General features: G+C 44.7%; 2 protein-coding genes across 2 annotated transcripts in view; both read right to left on the reverse strand.

The window, feature by feature from the left end:
• The window catches only part of Tdrd10 (tudor domain containing 10), a 61,403-nt gene extending 53,155 nt beyond the window's left edge, over positions 1 to 8,248 (reverse strand). Inside the window, exon 1 of the mRNA XM_042681361.1 lies at positions 8,190 to 8,248. The gene's annotated coding sequence lies outside the window, so the exon portion shown is untranslated. The remainder of the gene's footprint in view (positions 1 to 8,189) is intronic.
• A 4,049-nt stretch (positions 8,249 to 12,297) lies between these two features.
• The window catches only part of Il6r (interleukin 6 receptor), a 50,256-nt gene continuing 47,981 nt past the window's right edge, over positions 12,298 to 14,572 (reverse strand). Inside the window, exon 10 of the mRNA XM_042681742.1 lies at positions 12,298 to 13,316. Within this exon, the coding sequence (XP_042537676.1) occupies positions 13,085 to 13,316 (232 nt within the window). The 3' untranslated portion in view covers positions 12,298 to 13,084. The remainder of the gene's footprint in view (positions 13,317 to 14,572) is intronic.

A 14,572-nucleotide genomic window follows, 5' to 3' on the forward strand; every position in this document is an offset into this window, starting at 1 on the left:
AGATGCAACAGACATTTCTATTTCCCTCAATACCGTAGCTGTTTCTAACAGGATAGATTTCAACAACTGAAACCATGTATATTTAGATTAGGAATAAAATGGTGGAGAGATTTTGATAGGTATATAAGTATTAATAAACCTACTCTAATGAGGACAGAATTGTCCTTTTTAAGTTATTCAAGGTGCTTTCATAAAAGCATTTATAAAAGGGGATTTTATTCCCTGCTATTTAAAATCTGTGCTTTGCTGATTTGCCTCTGCTACAGGATGGGAAGGTAGACAGACTCTGTAAAGAAAATCAGGTGGGAACAGCTGACTTGTTAATTGAATTTAGAAGTGGTTTTACTGGCTTTTATTGTTGGATATATCTTAATAGTTAATTCAGAATAATAACTATAAGACATTCTTCAGTTGTTTTTTAAAGGGGGATACATTAAAATGTCCCTTTGGGCCCAGAATGGTGGCTCACACCTGTAATCAAAGCAACTCAGGAAGCTGAGCCCTAGAGGATCATGGTTTTAAGCCAGCTGGAGCAAAAAAGTTGAAAAGACTCTTAACCAGCAAAAAACTGATTAGAAGCATGGCTCAAGTGGTAGAGCCTCAGTTGTCAGCAAGAAAGCCAAGCAAGAGTGAAGGCCTTGAGTTCAAGCCTTTGTATTCTCTCTCTGTGTCTCTCTCTATCTCTTTCACACACACACACACACAAACACACACACACACACACAGCCCTTTTTTAGTCAAAGCTACTACCTTGTTTTCCCTTCACTCTTAACAGGAATGAACCCAACAACGCCCATACTTAATTCTCCTTTGCTACAGTCCTCCCAGATAGCTCTCATTCATTTTTTATCTTATTTCCCATTACCAGCACTAGTTCATCCTTATGATCTATTCAAAGTCATTCTTCATTATTTGCATTTTCAATTTTTGTACCCTACTAACTTGCAGCAGGGCTTTCCCTGGGCCCTCTTCATTGTGACCCAATAAAACCAAAGATGGTATGATACTGCCATCTAATGGAAGGAGTGAAAACTGCAGCTGGGAAAACAAAACACTCGAGTTAAGATTTTCTAAAAGAATTATGATACAGCCCCAAAAGGGGGAGGGAGGAGAGGAGGAATGATGGTACAACCGTTGCCTTTTTGAAGTATGACTTTTCCTGCAAAAAGGGTGGTTTGAAACCTAATAGCCATCAGGGGCTCTCTGAATTCCAGCTGGGTTGTGCAGTTCAAAATTGTAAAGCTGTGCTTAAGGAACATGCCTGCAGATACGTCCTTGAGACCAGCATCTTCTCACATTCTCAGCCATTCAGTTACTTTGGAGGATTTAACATTTTAAATATCAACTAACTTTTAACTTTTTTAAGTACTTGGAAATTTTGTCATACAAGAGTCTTATCTGTAGTTTGTTGGTAATTTATATTGTATGAGAAATATTTTATAAAATTTCTGGATGTATTACAGTTGCCCAGCACAGGCTGAGGGCCTCCTGGTAATGATTTATTTACCCTGAAATATAACTTTAAATAAACATTATGCCAAGAGAACGAGTGTGGTTTGGCTTAATTTGGCTGGGTTTGCGTTGAGGTTTGGGTTTGTGGGGGGAGGGGTCTGGGAATCAAATCCAGGGCCTTGTACATGCAAGGCAAGGGCTTTGCCACTGAGCTCCACACCCCGGCCAATTTGGTTAGTTTTGAGAATTGCATATCCTTCATTAAAAAGTATTGCCTGTGCTAAGTTATAGGAGAGCTGTGTTTACAGCTTTCATTGGTAAAATGTTCAAACCACAGTTGAACATCCAGCTGACAATGTCTGGAATTTGAGTTTTCTCACTTCAGTTAGAGCTCCTCAATCATGTTTTCCATCTAGAAAACAATATAACACAGTTCAATTTTACTCATTCCTTGGCCTGTCTTCCCAAGGAGACAGTGAATGCCTTTGTTCTGTTCCTCCTCCCTCTGCCTCCCCTCTCTCCCCCACCCCTGCATCAGAGTGGAACTCTGTATTCCTTATCACTGTTTGTGCCTGACACCACTGCCCCCATCCCAACTGTTGTGAAGCTAGAAAAAATCTATATTACAAAAATTCTGCCAGGTGATGTTGGTACACAGCATGACTGAGAACCTCTGCTTGAAAGCTACCATTTAAAAACCTGCAGATGAAGTCCTTGGAGATCCTAGAAGAGTATATTGTTGAGCCCACTGTCAAATTTTTAATTCCTGAGGTTAAAGTTAAGGCTCAAGTGATATAGCATCAGCCTTTCAAACAAAAGCATCAGACCCTGAGTTCAAGTTCCAGTCCTAGAATTTTTTTTTTCATTTTCATTGAACATTTATACAAATTGCCACCAGGTGGTACCAGTAGCTATTGTTGGACGTGTATTTAAGAGAAAAGGAAACTTGTATTGAAAAATGTTCCCTCTACCTCTGCCTCCTCTAGAGCAATCAGTGGCTGTCAAGAGTCTTACTTTTCAGAATTCAGGTTGAATACACATTTGTAGGAACCCAGGGTTCGGGGGTTGCTGTTGGATCCTGTCAAAGGCCAAGACATAAGTAATGAGAACAGCCATGATGGATGCTGCTGAAGAAATAAATGCTTTTCATTCCAAGTGATCTGCTCTGAATCTTCCACAAATAGGGAGCTAGGAAGAAGCCTGGTTTTTTGGTTGGTTGGGTGGTTGGTTGGTTGGTTTTTTTCCAGATAAGAACCCTAGTCTTTGGGACAATCCTGGGAACATGTTGCGGGTCAGTCACCTAGTAAGAAGTGGAACCCAGATTGCATTACAGGTCTCATTATGGAGTCTAGGATTTGTTGTTGTTTATTGTATAGCCCAAGCTAACCTCAACCTCATAATCCTGCTGTTTTGGATTCCCATGTGTTGGGATCACAGGTATGAATCACCATACCTAGCAAGGGCCAACGCTTAATTTGGCACACTGTTGACTTCCCTTGAGAAGGTTATACCTGATCTGCAGAGCTCTTTACCTTTGGATAACATCATTAGTTAAACTCGAAAAGCAAGAGGCAAAGCCACGTGCTGGTGGCTCACGCCTGTAATCCTAGCTACTCAGGAGGCTGAGATCTGAGGATCGCGGTTCAAAGCCAGTCCAGGCAGGAAAGTCAGTGAGACTCCTATCTCTAATAAACCACTAGAAAACCAGAAGTGGTGCTGTAGCTCAAGTGGTAAGAGCACTCGCCTTGAGCTGAAGAGCTGAAGGACAGCACCCAAGCCCAGAGTTCAAGCCCCATGACCGACAAAAAAAAGAAAAGCAAGAGGCAATAAATCAGCCATTTTGTTTTAGCATGTGAAAAAAAGATTCACAATAAGAAGTAGAAGCTATTCAAGTGTCCATTGACTGATGGATAAGCAATCTATAATATGTATATATAATGGAATATTATTCTGCCTTAAGGAAGAGAATTCTGGCACATACTGTAACTTAGATGAAACTTGAGAAGTATTCAGTGAAATAAGCAAGTCGCAAAAGGACATACTGTTTAATTTCCCTTTTTTGAGATGTCCAAAGTAAATGTCAAATTCATAGAGAGGAAGGAAAAGGGTGGTTGCCATGGGCTGAAAATCCAGAGAATTATTGTCTAGGAGCAAACAGAGATTCTGCTATACTAAGGAGAACCCTCTGAAGCAGAAGCCTTATTTCCAGACTCCACAAGTAACTCCAGAACTTCTCTGATGCTGTGAATCATAGAGTATGAATTATCTACACCGAAATATCTTAACTCAAAATGCCTCCTACGTGACATTTCTTTAATGATTCAGTTTGCCTTCTGACTTACGCACATAAATAAATGAGATTACTAATCTGGATACATTATATTAAAAGATAGATTACTTGATGTGTATAGAAAAGCCAATTCATTTATCAAGGTATCAACCAGTTTGTGGTTGACAAGTAAAAAGTACATCTTACTTTAGAGAGATAGGAAAGACATTTGCATTCATTTTAGATTATTAAAACAATAACTTTGCACTTGAAACATTCCCTTAAACTCCCTGCCCCCTTTTTTAATGCCTGTAATCCTAGCTACTCAGAATGCTGAGATCTGAGGATTATGGTTTGAAGTCAGCTTGGGCAAACAGATCCAAGAGACTCATCTCTAGTTAACTACCAAAAAACTCGAAGTGGAGCTATGGCTTAAATGGTAGAGTGCTAGCCTTGAGCAATAAAGCTAAGGAATAATACCCAGGCCCTGAGTTTTAGCCCTGGGACTGGCACACACACACACACACACACACACACACACACACACACACACACACACACACACCCCACACACACACACACACAGTCTTAATCTTGACAGTAGGGTTTTAAGGTTTTAAGGAAGATCATTAAAATTTACATGAAAAAAAGCAGGGAAAGAAAACCTGCATTGACAGAGGTGTGAAGAGAAGGGAGGTGATTTGATCCTCCCCCATTGGGAAGTATTGTTTTTGGGGTTTCTTTGGGGGGGGGGTGTTGTTTTGTTTTTGCTGGTCCTGAGGCTTGAACTCTGGGCCTTGGTGCTGTCCCTGAGCTCCTTTTGCTCAAGGATAGCATTCTATCACTAGAGCCAAAGCTTCACTTCCAGCTTTTTCTGTGATTAACTGGAGATAAGTTGCTCAGACTTTTCTACCCCAGCTGTCTTTGAACCGTGATCCTCAGATCTCAGCCTCCTGAGTACCTAGTTATAGGTAGGAGCCACCAGCACCCAGCTGGAAGCATTAAGAACCTTGTTTCCAACCCTCTCTTTAGTGACCCATCTTCTTTTATGTCTGGCTGCCCTAGAGCCATCCCTGAGTGCCACTGGACCTTGCCTTTGTTTGGAGGGTTGGAGTTGTGGGAGCCCCTGTTCAGAAAGAGAGGTACAAGAGAACCAGATCTTTCTGCCACACCCAATGCCTAGTGAGAGCACCTGGCCTGGGAAAAAGAAGTAGTCACCAGTAGCTGTGGGGCGGGGCCTGAGCAAGGTCAGCATCAGCCTTGGGGTTGGGCAGGCCCAGGTTTGGAGTCTAGCTGAGGACTCACTAGCCTGGGAATCCTGGACCATTCTTCACCCATGTGAGCCAGTTACCTCATCTGCAAGCAGATGAAAACACATTGAAGCATGCTTTGGTTGAGTAAGAATATCCTGTTTGTAAAGCACATGTAGCCATTACTATTAACTAATTACATTTATCTTAAGGTGCTGAGGAGAGATCCCAGGGCCTTGAACATGCTAGGCAAGCTCTACCACTGAGCAATACCTCTGGCCCTTACCAGCTAACTTTTATAAGTCATCTCTACCAAAAAGGAGCAGGACCGGCTGTTTACTTGGCTGCTTGTGGATCTTATCTCCTAATGAATATACAGCACAGTAACATGTTGCTGGAAGAGCCTCCAGGCCTTCTAGTCCAACGGAGAAGCTTCAAAGCTGGCTGCACAGTAGACACGCGCACACACACACACACACACACACACACAGACACACACAGACACACAGACACACACACACACCCCTATCATTGAGATCCTGAGCATCTAGGGCTGGCGTCTGCTACCAGGACCTGCCTGTGGCAGTGATGTACTGCAGCACCCCAAGTCATGACACACTGAGCACCCACAGTGCCCAGCTGCGGCTTATTGAACTCTCAGGGTTCATCATTATCTCAACCAGAACCAACTACAGCCTTGTGGAACATTCCGGGGCTCAAATTAGACCTACTGAAATGGATTCCCTGTGGGCAAAGCCAGCATGGGATTCTAACAGTTGACTGTACCCCCTCCATTGTGCTCTGCAGACATCCACGGTGCACACCAAGTGATGCACACGGCGCGTGGTGTTACACACAAGAGGTTGTCTTCCTCCAGCTCTGTATCTCCCTTCATGGCGCTGCCCCCAGACTCCAGCACGTCCCAGTCCATGTCTCCATCACGCCTGTAACCCTAGCTACTCAGGGGGCTGAGATCTGAGGATAGAAGTCTGTGAGACTCTTATCTTCAATTAATTACTAAAAAGCCAGAAGTGGAGCTATGGCTCAAGTGGCAGAGCACTAGCCTTGAGCAAAACAGCTCAGGGACAGCATTCAGGCCCTGAGTTCAAGTGCCAGAACCAGCACAACAAAATTAATGTATTAAAGGGCTGACAGTACAGCTCAGTGGTAGAGCACTTACCTACCCAACTGTGCTCAATCCCTAATAACACACATGTATGCACATGCATGCACACACACACACACACACACACACACACACACACACACACACACACACACAACCTCTTATTGAGCAACACATAAATTTAAAACCCCAAATAGGATACAATTGCCCTCCTGATAGATTTTATTCTTTTTTTTTTTTGAGACAGCTTTAGCCTCCGATGTGCTGTGATTACAGGTACATACCACTACACTACGCCACATATATTTTATTCTCCAAATAAGTCTAAAGAATTATCAAAATGCCACTTCCTAATAAGCAATTTCTTTGAGAATACTGGACAGCTTTTTAAAATGTATTATTACGGCTAGGAATGTAATTTAGTGGTAGAGTGCTTACCTAGCAAACATGAAACCCTGGGTTCGATTCCTCATACACAGAAAAAGCCAGAAGTGATTCTGTGGCTTAAGTGGTAGAGTGCTAGCATTGAGCAAAAGAAGCTCAAGGACAGTATCCAGGCCCTGAGTTCAAGCCCCAGGATTGGCAAAAAAAAAAAAAATAATAATAATCTATTTTTAATTGTGTGTAATTAGTACAAAGAGGGGTTTTTTTTTGTCTTTTTTTTTTTTTTTTTTTTTGAGTCCAGTTGTGGGGCCTGAACTCTGGGCCTGGGCACTATCCCTCAGGCTAGCTCTCTACCACCTGAGCCACAGCGCCACTTCTGGCTTTTTTTCTTTTTGCTTATGTGGTGCTGAGGAATTGAACCCAGGGCCTCAGGCATGCAAGGCAAGCACTCTACCACTGAGCCACCTTCCCAACCCCACAAAGAGGTTTTGATTCAACGTGTCAATTTATTAGTACAATGCTTCTGGATTGGTATGGCCCCTCTCATCCTTCTCCTCCATCTCTCCCCTGCCCCGTGTTGTCTGGTTCCATTTGTACATATGTACATTGAATATTATGAGTGTATTTGATCACTCTTGATATTGGTGACCTCTATCAAGCTTTTTGAAGTTACTGTGGAAGGAACAACTTTTTCTTTCTTTTTTTTTTTTTTTTGTCGGTGGTGGGGCCTGAACTCTGGACCTGGGCGCTGTCCCTCAGTTCATCACCTCAAAGCTAGCGCTCTACCACTGGAGCCACAGGGCCACTTCTGGCTTTATTTTTTGCTTATATGGTGCTAAGGAATCAAACCCAGAGCCTCATGCATGCAAGGCAAGCACTCTACCACTGAGCCACCTTCCCAGCCCCAACACCCTTAATTTATTCAATAGGTGCACACACCTATAGTGTGAGCATTTCACAATCTCGCTGCAAAACTTAATTTTATTCATGTATTATGTGTCACCACCTGGCCTGGCTCTGAGCCGCACCCCAGCCCTCACCCCATACGATGCTGAGTTGGAACTTTCCACAGCACACCTCAGCTAGGGCAGCACACGCTGTTTCTGGCTCCTGACCTAAACTTCTCACAGATCTGCAGAAGGCGCTGGTTCCCTGGTGCCTCCATAAATAAGGAAAATGCTTTCCTACGAGACAGTTCCAATAACTGTATGTTCCTTGACGTCCTCTACAACGATCGCCATCTGCTCTCCCCGCATCTGCTGGAAAGAGCACCGTAACCATGTCATCCTGACAGGGCTGCTTGGAATCAGAGACGCAGCTTCTTCCGTTTGGTTTGCTGGCTCTGCCTCCTGCTCTTCCTCCCCCCAGCCCACCTCCACGCAGCCACTGAGGGGGACATCTGGCATCGCTTTCTGCAAGTCATGGACCAATTTCAAGGCGAGAATGTGGCATGCTGAGGGAGGAAGTGGGGGTCCTGTCCGGTGGCCTGTACACCGGCTTTCCTGATTGTTCAAGTAGAGGACTGAACAGCAGGTGCCCTCACTTTTTCTTTTAAATAGATTTGACTGTTATTGTAAAGGTGATGTGCAAAGGGGTTATAGTTCGGTGCCCCAACTTTAACTTTCAGTCTGAGTGACAGAGTTTCCAGGCTTTCCTGCAGTTCCCACCTCCCCAGCCCTAAGGCATTGACATAGTAACTCTTACTCACAAGTATTCACAGGATGGCTTGTCTCAGGAAGATGTGGATGGCTCTGTCCCAAGTTTTATCTACCTAAAATAGAGGAGAGCTTCAGGCTCCTGATGATCAGGAGTTCAGAGAGGCCTTTGTGATGCTATTAGTCCCCACACCCAGTCCCATAAACAGTCTTCAGAGGAATAATAGCCCTTCCTTTTCCTTCCCCATGTCCACCATCTGGTAATGACAATGGTAACACGGCAGACCCATACATACCCTTCCAAAAACGTCACAACTCAGTTTGAGAAGTACTTTCATAATGATAGCTGTTGGTTGTTTCTTTGTTAAATTCACATTTTTTCCCAAAAAAAAACATATTTTAATCTTGCATTAAGGGACACCTCTAAAAATGTCCTATGTAACTGGGTACCAGTGGCTGCCACCTGTAATCTTAGTTACTCAGAATGTTAAGATCTGAGGATCGAGGTTCAAAGCCAGCCAGAGTAGAAAAACCATGAGACTCTTATCTCTATTTAACCAGCAAAAAGTCAGAAAGGGAGATGTGGCTCAAGTGATAGAATACCAACCAGCATTCAGCAAAAAAACAAAACAAAAACCAAAAAACTAAGGGAGAACTCAAGGCATTGAGTTCAAGACCTAGTATGGGCACCAAAGAGAGAGAAAGTTCTATTTAATACTCATCCTTCCTCAGTCTTTCTCTTCCTCAGTCATACAAAGCTTTCTTTTATATGACCCAGCGAGTCAAAGCAAGATTACATTTCAAGTGTATTTTTAGAAATTATTTATTTCAAACATTTGCGATTTTCACTTAACACATAAAATCAGTGGCAAATAGGAAAAGCATTGCAAGAACACAAACTGACTATACAGACATAATCCTTTGCTATTTGCTTTCAGATAATTGGGGGAGAAAGGGGAACCGTAAAAGTATGATTTGTCTCCAACAAAACAAGGTAGAGTTGAGGTATCCTATTTAACAGATGTGATCTCAATCCAGTGAGGTCTCTGTTAATTACCAGCTTGCTACATGCTGTTCCGGTCCTTCCTTCAAAAGTAGATGTATGAACATATTTTCACAAACTTCATAGTATTCTTTAATAGTGGTAAAGGTTGTCACAGACACTCCCTAGAACTAGCACCTGGCCACATTGGGAACACAAGCCTGTCAGGACCTTCAGGAGACACTTGGGAGTACCTGGCACAGCACCTAAACCAGCTGACCCAACTTCTCTAGCGAGAATCCCACTGCAGACTATGGCAAGGGAAAGGATCATGGGTTGCCCAGTCTTTCTAAATGACAGTCAATTTCTCACCAACTCTCCTGGAGAGCCAGTGTAAGAATCATGTGCAGGTGGGTCAGCCATGGTGAGGACCTGTGATGAGAGGATACAGCCCAGCCCAGAAGAAGCCAGGCAAGACATTCCTGAAGGTCTCCAAGAAATCCACAGTCTATGACCAGTCCCAGCCTGCCCATCTGGGCTCCACCAACCTGGCTCCCCACCGAGTCACCGCAGCAGATTCCATACCTTGCCTTGATGACCTGTTTTCTATCTCCTGAAACAGCAGGGAAGTGGTAGAGAAACTCAGGGCAAGCTCAGAGCCCTGCTGGCCAGCTAAACAAAGCACTGTGATCCAAGGTCTTGTATGCAAATCCTATGCCATTCTGAAATGTTTTTTTTTTAAATATTCTATTAATGCTACAAGAATGAACGAGCGCTTTAGATCTCGACCCAGCATATCTTTTTCTATTTTACCCACCTGACAGTATAGGTGATCATATTTAATCTGAGCTCTGCCCCAACATTCCACATTTGGTTGTATGGTGGTGGTTAGAGGTGTTAGTGACAGACAGTGCTGTTGAAGGTACGAGGCTACTCTTGGGCTGCAGAAAATCAGGTCGAAGTGAGATGCAAGTTCGCTCACTGGAGATTTTTCAGGGCAGAGAAAGCTTACAGCATATACCTGTGCCAGGCCTGAGCCCAGAAAAGACTTTTTCTTCATTGACACTAGCTTATAAGAAATTAAGGAGGGAAAATGTCTTCTCTCTCTCTCTTTCTCTCTCTCTCTATATATATATTAAAAGCAGTTTCATTACAATAATAATGAAAGCAGTCTCAATTTGGAGATCAAAGCTACCTAGTTCTCAGACATCATGAGCTATCTGTTTTCACATCTTCCACTACTCAGCAAGACTCTGCCTAGCTTTAGTAATAAGTGGGTAAAACCATGTAAGGAATTAGAGATCTTTTGGCACAGAATCACCTTGACTCACGCAGGTCCCCACTTCTAATATTTCTCTTTCACAGCGTTTTTTGCTGTTCTCAAGAAACTAGAGGAAAAACATGAACATCTGCTTAGCTTATTTTTTGCGGGGGGGGGGGGGGGACTGGGTGGGGTTACTGGGGTTTGAACTCGGGCTTCACATTTACTAAGCAGGTGTTATACCACTTGAGTCATGCATCCAGTTCCCTTTTTGCTTTGATAATTTTTGAGATAGGGTCTTTGAGTCTCACATCCCTGCCTGACCTAGACTGTGATTAATTCTTCCAAGTAGCTAGAATGACAGGTGCATACTGCCATACCCAGCCTTTTCTGTTGAGATGGAAGTCTCTTGAACTTTTTTTGCCCAGGCTGGCCTAGCACCATGATACTCCCAATCTCTGCCTCCCCAGTAGCTAGGATTATAGGCATGAGCCACCGATACCCAGCCTTGCTTCACTTTGAACAACTTACTAAGACTGCAAGGGGAACCTAAAACATACAGAACCAGCGATGGAACTCACTACTTGCTTAAGATAGTAATGCCTTGAATGTGGCAAACAGCAAACAAATTAGGGTGGCTTTCATCCCCTGCCGCCTGTCTGGTGGTGATGGTGTTGTTAAAATGGTAAAAGATGAGAAAAGCTTTGTGGGCTGGTGAACCTGGAGTCTGTGGCTGCATTGTTCATTCTGATCCCAGCTCCACTCTCCGTCCGAGTGACCGTGAACCTCGATGAGTCCTCAAAGCCCCAGCAGAGAAGTCACGTGAGGTGTTCAGTCCCTTGATGAGTGCTTTCAGGGACTGTGTAAAAGAGCATGACTCAAGAAACTGTGTAAAAGAATACAACTGAAGGGACTACTTAAAAAGGAAGGCACCAGGGTAGGGGATTTTCTAATAAACTTTCCCTCTGGTAACAGGGCACCTAGGCCCAGGGGTGGGGAATTTCTAAGAGTCTGCCCAGTACTAGTGGGAGGCATGAGGACAGGAAGTTGGACACCCTTTCCTTCCTAACTACCCCTGGGAGTTAGGGGAGAGGGAGTTACAGTTGATTTTTCTTTCTAAAGCAGAGAAAAAGCAGCTTATTTCTGCACTTTTAAAAGGCAAAAACAAAATAACAAGAAACCAGGTACCAGTGGCTCATGCCTGTAATCATAGCTTTTCAGGAGGCTGAGATCTGAGGATCACAGTTTAAAGTAGCCAGGGAGACTCTTACCGCTAATAAACGACCCCACCCCCAATAGAAAGCTGAAATGGAGCTGTGACTCTAGTGGTAGAGCCCTAGCCTTGAGCAAAAGCTCAGGGCCAGCGCCCAGGCCCTGAGATCAATCAAGCCCTAGGACTGGCACAAAAAAAAAAAGAAAAGAAACAGAATCCAGAATTTTTTCTCTCATAGCGAAACTATTTTTTTTCTCCTCCTTTCTCACTAGCCTTGGTATTGTACTAGAGGAAATTACTGTGTTCCTCCCCTGTGATAAATGAATATAGGGTCTTCCAGCATCTCAAAACAGTAGGTTTTAAAAAAAAAAATCAAAGTATATCCTTGCTGAGTTAATTTTTCCTTTCACATGAATATCACTCTCCTAGTTGCTCAGATCCAGCTGAAATCAGAATCAACCACCTCTGCAGTGGAACGGTTTTGCTGTCTGCACTGGCAGAGGCCTCCTCCAGCCAGCCCACCTTGAGGTTGTTTGGGGAGACTGAGAACATTGGTTTTTCTTTTTTTTTTGGGGGGGGGGGTCCGGTAGTGGGGCCTGAACTCTGGGCCTGGGCACTGTCCCTCAGCTCTTCAGCTCAAGGCTAGCACTCTACCACTTGAGCCACAGCGCCACTTCTGGCTTTTTTCTTTTTGCTTATGTAGTGCTGAGGAATCGAACCCAGGGCCTTGAGCATGCAAGGCAAGCGCTCTACCACTGAGCCACCTTCCCAGCCCCAGAACATTGGTTTTTCAAGGCTCCGCTCTCCCCTCTCAGCTACCACAAAGAATCACAATCCTAACTCCCCAACTTTTCCCTCCCAGAGTCCTGAGATCTACAGAGGGAAATGAAACCAGTACAGTTGCTTCTCTAATCAGCAAATGCCTAGGGTTATCATTCACATTTAGCAAAATGCAAATGAGGAACTAATTATGATTCCACTTCAAACCATCAGGCCCTGAGATATTATTCATGGAACTTTCCCTACCCCACCCGCTGTGTGTTTTTCGAGTGTGGAGAAGAAAGGCAGGAAAGAGCTTCCTCCCCAGCCTCTGAGACTTATACATAGCCATCCTCAGGCCTCCACAAAACAGAATGGCAAAGACACTTGTGTGGTGAGTTCGAGCCAGAAGATTCAGCTTCGCAGTGAACCATGGGATGGGCAAATGGATGACCTTTTGGCTGGAATGCCATCCTCCTGCTGAGGGTGTAGCTTGTGGGGTGTGTAGGGGTGACCAGCAGCTCCTCTACACCCAGTGTCCAATGGAGACTCCACATAGCTCCCTGGGTTCCATAACATCCTGAAGCAGAGCATTTGGGAAGGGAGGCTTGAAAACTCAAGCATCTCCACAAGGCTCTTCTGAGACAGTGAGGCTGAAGCCTCCACCCTGAGATGAGCAGGAATGGCAGTGAAGGGCCCTGAGCTGAACCAGCTGGTGCTGTCACCCAGACAACTATCTGGGGAAGAAGCAGTCTCTGTTGCCCATGTCATAAGCGCTCTGTGGGTTCCTGGCATCTGGTTGGCTGTGGCTCAAAGTGCTGATGGACCCAGGATGGCCACTGGTCATTGGTGTGGCGAGGAGAGGGACAAGCACAATGGTAGGCTTGGGTTGCTCCAAGGAACATGGCCGCTGAATGCTCGCCTTGTCTTCTTTCAGAATCTGTGACTTCCATGTCCTCCTGAGCCTTGGCATGCATGCGCACGTACAAACAAACACACACACACGCACACACACACAAAGACAAACCAGAGAGGTTAAGTTCCCTTTGAGATGAACCCACAGTGAAAAACGCCAACAACTGGTAGCCCCAGTGGCCTGGCACTCACAGCTCAGCTCAAAGCAGTGGGGACTATTCATCCAATCAGCAGAGGTTCCACAATCTTCCTAATGGCTGGCGAGTTTCACAAACACCCCGGAGAAAATATATATCTGCTGTTGGGCCAATTTGTAAGAGGGAAGGTGTGGGGGAGGGGGGAATGTGTATCCCTTCAGAGCGTTCAGAAGTCCCCTGACAGTCCCTTAATTTGTCCTGTTCCAGAGGCTGCCTATTAGGTACACATCAGCAGTTCCAAATCCATTTACTTAAAAGGAAGAAAGAGAGAGAGAGAGAAAGAGAGAGAGAGAGAGAGAGGGAGGGAGGGAGGGGGAAGGGAGAGAGAGAGAAAGGAAGGAAGGAAGGAAGGGAAGAAAGAAAGAAAGAAAGAAAGAAAGAAAGAAAGAAAGAAAGAAAGAAAGAAAGAAAGAAAGAAAGAAAGAAAGAAAGAAAGAAAGAAGGAAAGAAAGAAAGAAAGAAGAAAAGAAAAACTGTTCTGGTAGCCAGGATAGAAAATGGGTCTCTCAGGCTGGGAAGGTGGCTCAGTGGTAGAGCGCTTGCCTTGCATGCCTGAGGCCCTGGGTTCGATTCCTCAGCACCACATAAGCAAAAAGAAAAAAGCAAGAAGTGGCGCTGTGGCTCAAGTGGTAGAGCACTAGCCTTGAGCTGAAGAGCTGAGGGACAGAGCCCAGGCCCAGAGTTCAGGCCCCACGACCAGACCCCCCCCCCCCCCAAAAAAAGAAAGAAAATGGGCCTCTCAAGTCAAATGAAGGCTGGCAGGAGGCAGATCATCCACAACCAGGCCTTAACGGCAGGGACAGTGCTGTGCTCCTTCCACCGCACTCCTGTCCTCTACTCAGAGTTCACCTTGGCCCAGGAAGTCACCCAGCAGTGACAGGCTCATACTCAAACGTGGGCACCATTGGGCACACATTGACTCAGCTGGCAGGAAAGGCAAGGTTAAACAGGAAGGAGATAGACATCTCTCTGTACTAAACTCTGGGCCCAAAGCCAGGACTCAGTCACCGAGCAGTCAGTTGACAGCTCAAAGAAAGATGAGATGGTGATATCCATCTTCAAATGTACAGTCAGGTCTCCTTCCTGAAGGGGTGGCGGGGGCTTGGACA

The sequence above is a fragment of the Dipodomys spectabilis genome, unplaced genomic scaffold (assembly GCF_019054845.1).
Source record: "Dipodomys spectabilis isolate Male_0828 unplaced genomic scaffold, ASM1905484v1 ptg000069l, whole genome shotgun sequence".
Classification (NCBI taxonomy): domain Eukaryota; kingdom Metazoa; phylum Chordata; class Mammalia; order Rodentia; family Heteromyidae; genus Dipodomys; species Dipodomys spectabilis.